The 9,051-nt window shown below is 38.4% G+C and overlaps 1 protein-coding gene across 1 annotated transcript in view; it reads left to right on the top strand.

The window, feature by feature from the left end:
- SYTL5 (synaptotagmin-like 5) overlaps positions 1-9,051 on the top strand; it is a 250,237-nt gene that overhangs the window by 233,286 nt on the left and 7,900 nt on the right. Inside the window, exons 15-16 of the mRNA XM_014533436.1 lie at positions 3,176-3,384; positions 4,443-4,587. Coding sequence (XP_014388922.1) covers positions 3,176-3,384; positions 4,443-4,585 — 352 coding nt within the window. The 3' untranslated portion in view covers positions 4,586-4,587. The remainder of the gene's footprint in view (positions 1-3,175; positions 3,385-4,442; positions 4,588-9,051) is intronic.

Below are 9,051 nucleotides of genomic sequence, written 5' to 3'. Positions count from 1 at the left end.
TATGTCCATTTTGTCTAGGTTGTCCATTTTGTTGGAATAGAGCTGTTCATAGTATTTTTTCATAATCATTTGTATTTCTGTGGGATTTGTTATTACTTCACCTCATTCATTTCTGATTCTGCTTATTTGGGTTCTCTCTCTTTGCTTCTTGGTGATCCTGGCTAGAGGTTCATCAATCTTGTTTATCCTTTCAAAGAACCAGCTCTTGGTTTTGTTGATCTTTTGTATTGTTGTGTTTTTTTTGGACTCTATATCGTTTATCTCTGCTCTGATCTTTATAATTTCCTTCCTTCTACTTACGCTGGGCTTTTCTTGTTGCTCTCTTTCTAACTTTGAGTTGTAGGGTTAGATAATTTATTACTATTTTTTTCTTGTTTTTTGAGATAGACCTGTAGAGCTATGATCTTCCCTCTCAAGATTGCTTTCACTGTGTGTCCCATAGATTTTTGATTGTTGTGTTTTCATTGCCATTTGTTGCAAGGATGCTTTTTATTTCCTCTTTGATCTAGTTGGCAACCCAATCATTATTTAATAGCATGCTATTTAGCATCCAGCTGTTTGATTTTATTTGTTTTTATTGTAGTTGATTTCTAGTTTTATGCCATTGTGATCTGAGAAGATGCTTGATCTAGTGAGTCATTTAGGATTGATGTTTCTTTGCTGATTTTTTTGTTTAGAGGATTTGTCCAGTGGTGTTAGTGGGATACTAAAGTCCCCTACTATTATTGTATTACTGTCAACCTCTCCCTTGATATCCTTCAGGAGATTTTTTTTATGCATTTTGTTGCTCCTGTATTGGGTGCATATATGTTTACCAGAGTTATATCTTCTTGTTGAATTGCTCACTTTAGTATTATGAAGTGGCCTTCCTTAACTCTTTTTATGGCCTTCATTTTGAGGTCTAATTTGTCAGATATAAGTATTGCTACCCCAACTTTTTTTGCATTTTCATTTGCCTGAAAACCCTTTTTCCACCCTTTCACCATCAGTCTGTGTGAATCCTTTGTTCTGAGATGGGTGTCCTCTAGACAGCAGTTATATGGATCATGTTTTCTTATCCACTCAGCTACCGTATGTCTTTTGATTGGGGCATTTACTCCACTTACATTTAAAGTTATTATTGACAGGTACTTGTTTGTCACCATTTTTATTCTTTACTCCTGTGTTCCTTCTTCCCTTCCTATTTCTTCTTTTTACAGAAGACCCTTTAGCATTTATTGCATTGTAGGTTTGGTTGTAATAAACTCCATTAGTCCTTTTTTGTCTGTGGAGCTCCTGATTTCACCCTCAGTTTTGATTGATTGCCTTGCTGGGTACAGTATTCTTGGATTCAGACCCTCCTTTGCAGGAGTTTGTATATTTCATTCCATTCCCTTCTGGCCTGTGTTTCTGTTGAGCAATCAGTTGCTAGTCTGATGAGGGATCCTTTGTAGGTAACTTTCTGTCTCTCTCTCTGGCAGTCTTTAAGATTTTTACTTTGTCATTAGTGTTTGCCAATTTAATTATAATGTGTCTTGGTGTCGGTCTTTTGGAGTTCATCTTGTTTGGGACTCTGTGAGTTTCTCGGACTTGTGTGAGTTTTTTCTTCCCTATATCAGAGATGTTTTCTGTCATTATTTCTTCAAACAGGTTTTCTAGTCCTTGCTCAGTTTCCTCTCCTTCTGGCATCCCTATTATGCAGATGTTGTTTCATTTCATGTTGTTCCAAAGTTCCCTTACGCTCTCCTCCTATTTTTTAAAGTTTTTTTCTAGATGCTGCTCTGCTTGGGTATTTTTTCCTACCTTGTCTTATTGCTCACTGATGCAGTCCTCTACTTCTTCTAGTCTACTGTTGATGCTTTCTATTGAGTTCTTTATTGCATCTATTTCATTTTTTTCATTTCTTCTTGCTTCTTAATTTCCTCTTGGTTCTTACACATATTGTTGAATTTGTCTTCCATCCCTTTCAGTGACCTTATGACCATTGCTCTGAATTCCTTTTATGACATAGTGCTTGCCTCCATTTCATTTACTTCCTCTTCTGGTGATGTTTTTTTTCTTCTTCTTTTTTTTTTTTTTTTTTTGTATGCGGGTTGTTTCCTTGTCTCCCCCTGATAGCTCATCTCTGGGTGTCTGGTTATGTAGCTCTCTCTCTCCTTTCTCTAAGCGATATCTGACCTTTCCATCCATGGTTTGCCTCAACAGCTGTGTTTAATTCGCCAATTCCAGTTGGATGTTATTCGATTTGGCTGTTCTTTCTATCTGCTCTGTGAGAAGTTGCAGGGCTCATCCACATATTTGCACCACTTTGTCTGCCTCTTGACAGGCTTTTTAGGTGCCCTCAGTTGGGGATGATGTAGTCCAGGTGTTCATGGGTTCATAGCTGAGGCAACTGGTCCCGGGCATTGTGGTTGTAGGGTCCCGCGAGGTATCCAAGGTCTCCCCAGTTGAAAGTAAGGCTGGGCTTCAGATCACAGCCACTCTCCCCTTCAATATGGTGTGTTCTCTGTGGCAGAGATGGCTGATCTGGGAGAGATTTCAGCAACAGTAGAGGCTGCCCAGCCAGGGGAGCCCAGTCCGACAGTCCCCAACAGTCCTTTGGAATATAGCTGTCCCTCACTCACAAATACATATACTCCCCGGAAGTCCATACACTTTCCTTTTGTTCTCTCAGTCACACACTATCTTGCAGCCTGCCATCTCGTTAGCAGCCATCTTGGATCTCTGCTGTGTCTTTTTTGTATGAATGGCTCAGCCTTCAGAATTTCCTAAAATCTCTCATGCAAGTAGCAGCTGGACTCAGTGTGTTCCATACCTCTGATAAGTGGGCCCAGGCCCAGCACTAGCAGCAGCTTGCCAAGATTCACAGCTTGGTCTCTCCTGGGAAACTCTAAGCCTAACACAAGTAGCAGCCATCTGCAGATGACTCTGTAGCTCATGCTTGGTGGCCCCAAGTATCCTAATAAAAATAAAAAGAGAGTGTGGGCATTTCACTATTGCTCCACCTAAAAGAAATAATAAACCATCCCACTAAGTAAATCCAAATTTAGACATATAAGAATCTGGGAGAGAATATCCAATACACATATCACACATACACACAGCAGGAATTATGTGAAATTGAAACGACTATTCAAGGATGCCATTTTCCACCTACTGTCTCACTGATGGCTTGATTGCATTTTTTTTCCTGCAGCTACCTGCTCCCTGATGATAAAAAAGTCACCAAGCACAAAACTCTGGTAATAAAAAGGAGTGTTAACCCTCAGTGGAATCATACTTTCATGTTCTGTGGCCTGCATCCCCAGGATATAAAGAATGTTTGCCTAGAACTTACCATCTGGGACAAGGAGGCCTTTTCTAGCAACATCTTTCTGGGAGGAGTTCGTTTGAATTCTGGAAGTGGTGAGGGACTCGGGGACCCTGATTTGCTCTGTGACTCTGCATGGGGTTTGGGAGTGGTTCCTGAAGGTGTGATATGTAGTAGGTATATATGTAATTTCAGCACAGCTGACTCCTTAATTTCCACAGATGTCCCATGCCTTTAACCAATGATCTGTTCATTTTTAAAATAAATATACTACTTCACAACTTTACCGATATATCCTTCAACTAGAAGTTTGGGATGCATAATTTTTATTTTCATTCTTTTCACAAAGTATAATTTACACTTTAGTCTAAGTGAATTTCAACTGCTTTTTTGGGCCTTACTTCAGGTTTTTCCCAGGAGAGGATCACCAGACAACACAGACTCTGATAGGAGAGAGGATGTCCAAGACCAACTTTATTTCGTCCTCTTCTCATCCCTGTCCATAATTTGCAGCCATTACTCACACTAGTTAAAACAAATAATTTTCCCTGAAAACTAACATCTGATCTTTTGCAAACAGACCATGGAAACACACCACAAGACACAAGTATAGGGGGAAAATTATAGTAGTGTAGCACATGCAGACCCCAAACTCAGTATTCTGTAGCTTGGTCCAGACATACGTGTTCTGCATGCACCATGGTCAACATTCCTGTTAAGAATAAACCCACCCCTATGATGATCAACTTATTATAGATTAAGGAGAGCCTAGAATATCTATACCAGTAAAGTGAAAACTCCCCAGATCAAAGAACTGGAGTTGTTAGAAAGAAAGAGCACCAGAGCCTTGTTCAGCCTTTTATTCTGTCATGTAAACTCAATCCAGATGAACTAGCTCTCTGCAAACTACCAAAGTGGGGATGAAAGGAGCTACGAGTACCCTTTTGATTGTTTCTCATCATCTATGCAGAAGAGAGTAGTGCAGGCTGTAAAAGCTATATTTCACTCAACACCACTCACTAGATATGGTTAGTGAGAACAAGTCAGCGAAGGGCTCTGTGATCAAAAGGCCCCCTCAGAGGTTACTAGATATCTTCCAGAAGACCAAAACATTTAATATGTGAAGAGTAATATTTCTATTTTCCTTTTTAAGGTGTGAGCCATGGGAAGACTGTGGATTGGATGGACTCACAGGGAGAAGAACAACACCTTTGGCAGAAGATGGCCGACAATCCTGGGACTCCTGTAGAGGGTATACTCATGCTTCGTTCCAGCATGGGGAAGCGTCAGCTCTGAAGGTACCATTCTCCAAAATGAGACATCCTGAGACTGTTTGGCTGTCATTTCCTACCAGTATCAGGCTTGGGTCCTGAACTTCTTCTTCCCTGGCATTTCTCACTTGAGGGCATTAGGACATGAGGGGAGAGATGTCAGTGTGATGAACATTTAGGGTCTTGCTGAAAGTCTAAAAAAGCATGTACCATTATATGTCCATGGCCCATGGACATCTTGATTGGATGATAGAAAGTGTGCCACATTGTTCTGTCAACAAGCAAATTGTGTAATGATTATAGGCTTTACACCGTAAGGGAAATGGTTGGTGCAAGCTTATTTGACACTATAGTTCTCTTGAGAATCCCACACTTTTTCTAGTTATTAGTTACTTTAGGTTTCCTCAAATGGTTTGAGGGAAAATGGGGCCACTCAGAATGTAGATCACTTGAAGAGTAAGAAGAAGGAATACTGGCTACCCTTTCCTCATCCTGGGAATCCCCATGATTCAAAGAAGGTGTGTGGGGATGGTCGCTGAGGCCAGGGAGTTGCCTTGTTATTTTAGCAATTATGTGGCTCACCCAGGTAAGTTTTCAAGTTTTTCTGTCGTGACTATATAATTTATAATCTAAATAAACCCACCTTTGATAGTGAAGGAAGCTAAATTAATATACCAGAATGACATAGATAAACCAAGATTGACCTGGGGACATTTGGATATAGGGTCACCCTAGTTATGACCTACCTATTAGAGAGTTCTGTTGCAAACATATATTTTATAAAATGTTCTAAGCCATTATCTGAAAGGGAATAAGAAATAATGTACACTGTGAGCAAAGTTTGCATCATGTCTATTGATACTCCATTGGTCAAAGGAAGTCACATGGCCCAGCCCAAAATCAAGAGGCAGGGAAATACATTCTGCTCATAATGAAACCTTGGTAAGAGTGAGGATGCAGGAAGGAATGAAGAATCATGGCCAATAGTTCAATCTACCATACTTTCTGTCACCTGGAATTCCAGATGCTTAACCAACCAAACTTAGATGCAAAGGTTGTTAAAGCTGAAAGGTGCCTCAGACCTGATTCCACATTTTGCAGATTCCAAGTCTGAACCCAGAAAACTGAAATGACGTGCCCACAATCATATAGAAGCTGTGACTCCTGTAGAGGATTAGGACTTAAATCCAGCATGTAACTCCTAGGCCAGTGTTCTTTCCACTGAAGTCCTTGGCATGATCCTATGCTTATCATGGTGGACAGGAACACATAGATGAAGGAAGGTGGAGCAAATTCTGATTATTTAAGTATGAACATACTTCACCTAGTCTTTTTCTGGAGTCATATTTTAGCCCCTCAGCTTATTTTTTCATTTGAATTCATATAAAACCCCTAAGAAGATAGTAACTGATTTTTAGTAGTAGGGAAACTAGAATCATCTTCTGGTTTATTCTAGCTCAATGTTCCATATTCTAAATTTTTTCTTGAATTTGGAAAACAGATTTAATAATATATTTAGTATTATTCTTAGTAAGAGAATAAGCAATCCATTTTAAATATTATTTAAAAATAGACTAATTCTAAAAAATTGAAGTTAGTGGTCTAGTGTAGCTTAGTACATATAGTATATTTTTTTAAAAAAAAACTCACACCTATATCCCTGCCACCTTTCTTGAGAACAGAAAACAAAAAATTTAAAATCATCATCACTCTCTATATTGGAAAAATAGTCATCAGACTTGATGTGATTCATTCTGTCTTCAAAGGCATTTTTAAGGGAGGTGAAAGGGTGATGATGGTAAAGTCTGGAGACATCTCTAAAGTAGACAAATAAAGTGGATTTCTTCACTAATAATGAAAGTGGAAAAGTAATATAGTCCACAATTTATATCTTGAACTCAAGACAAGCGTGAACATTTTGTTCAAATCTTCACCACATTTAGAGCAATTCACTGTATTTTATAAAAACCAACATCTAACTGGGCATTTCCATGATGCAAAACTCAGGTATGCATCAGAAATCTGTTGGTGTTGCTCTCAGAAATAAAAGATAAGTTAATCTTTAAGTCACACCTTTTTTTTTTTACTAAGTATGGTGTAGAAGTACAAATAATGATAATACATGTGAATGAAAACAAATTCAAATAATTCAAAATTGTGAAAAGTAAGTCGTCCTTTTTCCCCTTGCATATCAGAATATATTGACAGCCTCATTCTTTTTTATGGCTACATGGTATTACATTATAGGGATACATCAGATTTATTTAACCAATCCTATCAAATGTCATTTTAAATATGGTTAGCTAAATTGTCTGTTTGGTGGCTTTTCTAAGCAGTCTTTTCTTTTCAAAAATAAATACTTTGAAATTAAAAATGGTGTGTGTGTGTGTGTGTGTGTGTGTGTGTGTGTGTGTGTGTACGTGTACGTGTGTGTGCACAAAATGTAGCAATTTCACTTTGGGTTAGTTATCCTACAGAGATAGATACATATGTGAGAAATTAATATGCATAGGGAATTTATTGCAAAAGACTGGAAGCAACTCCAAAGCCTTTTGTCATACATGTGCCTAATTTTTGTTTTATTAGTTACTCCCTCTCCTTGTCTCTTAAAAATTGTTAAATGTTAAACATTCGATTCTTTGCTGCTTGTTCTTTCTTTTCTCATCACTTTCTATACCCTTTCAGGCATTATTATGTATTGTGCTCTCATGGTTTGATGACCATTTATATGCTTATGACTTCAAACTCACTTCACCAATCCAGATCTTTTCTCTCAGACCCAGACCCAGATCCAAGATCCAACTGCATGTATGGCATCTCCACTGAAATAACTTATGTTTTCAACATATTCAAAACTGAACACTCTACCCTCTCCCTTGCACCCAGGTTTTTCTGCTCCAGTACATCCTGACTCAGAACCTGGTAAAATCATCCACTCAGTTATATTAACTTGGCACTGGGCAGTGATCTTTAATTTATGCCTTGCCATGAGGCAAACTCAATCAGGAAACCATATTGATTCTACTTCCTAAATATCTCAAAATCTTGTCCAGTTCTTGCCATCTCTACGCCAGCACACTAGTCCAAGCCACCATTTCCCTTTTCTATGATCATTAAAAGTCTCCTAGCTGCTATCTATGTAGCCACTCTTATTCTCCAGCAATCCATTCTTCATACTGTAGCCAGATTTTCCCAACATGTTATTTTTAAAATGTTTAAACATGCAGAAAAGTTGAAATGATTTTACAGTAAACATTCTTATACCTACCAGCTAAATTCAGCTACTACCATTAATTGTATTTGCTTATCATTATCTATCTGTCCATCCACTGAGTGTTCTATTAAAAATGCAAATTTGATCATGCTTAAAACGCCTTCATGAATTTTCATTACCCTGAGAATAAAATCCAAATTCTTGCCCATGGCCTGCCAGCCCATGCATATGATGGTTGCTGCTTTCTCTCCAACTTGTCCCAAGCCATGCCTCCCTCCCCTTCCCTTTAGTCACACAGTGCACTTTTCTGCTTCTCAAATGTGGCAGGCTCTATCCCATCTCATGGCCTTTGCAAAGAATCTTCTTTTTTTTTGAATAAATAAAATCTACTTTATTGCTAAATAACTTCAGGTAAATGATGTTCTCTCTTCTAAGCCCATTAACTTCAGAAAGTTTAGTCATAGCACAAAAATGACAAATAGTGCTGACCACATCTTTGAACTTCCAGTGTGTCAATAACAGCATTATCCCGGCATTTTTTAGGTCAACGGAGTGAATTAAATTTACAAGAGATAAACATTTGCTTCATTGATGAACTGTCATAATTCTGGATACCTTGATCTAGAAGATGAGGTAATAGAATGAGGAACTGAGCAGGGAGTAGATTATTTTTAAAGCCTTGCTCAAAGACATAGTCCTATTTCGGACTGACGATACGTGTAATGTGCATGGCTATTTCTTACTGTAATGTGGTCTGATTGAGCATTTCTAGAGAGGGAGCACTCAAATAACAGTAGAAGGGCCCAGTACATTTCAAATTGTTCTCATCATGGACATGTCTGCCTTGCAGTGAGTCAAATTCTGCTTCCTGTAACTATACTCGCTGATCCTCATTCTTTCCTCTGAAGCTATACAGAATAAAAGTAATTTTCCTCAGCCATTTCTTACTTGACATTATTTTTAATCCCCCCACCATCTTCTTACTCTTCTGGATAGACAGATGATGACTGGTTTTGCTGATTTCTTAATGTGGTCTGAAGAATAGGATTCAAACAGCTTTTACTAACACAATTACCTAGTATTAGATAACTTGAGTGCTAAGAAAACTTGGCAATACATTTTCTTTTTTAAAAAATATATTTTATTGATTTTTTACAGAGAGGAAGGAAGAGAGATAGAGAGTTAGAAACATTGATATCAGCTGCCTCCTGCACACTCCCCACTGGGGATGTGCCCGCAACCAAGGTACATGCCCTTGACCGGAATCGAACTTGGGA

This window comes from Myotis brandtii, unplaced genomic scaffold (genome assembly GCF_000412655.1).
Source record: "Myotis brandtii unplaced genomic scaffold, ASM41265v1 scaffold976, whole genome shotgun sequence".
Lineage (NCBI taxonomy): Eukaryota > Metazoa > Chordata > Mammalia > Chiroptera > Vespertilionidae > Myotis > Myotis brandtii.
Note: the sequence above shows the minus strand (reverse complement) of the source record. Positions and strands in the feature narration are given on the sequence as shown.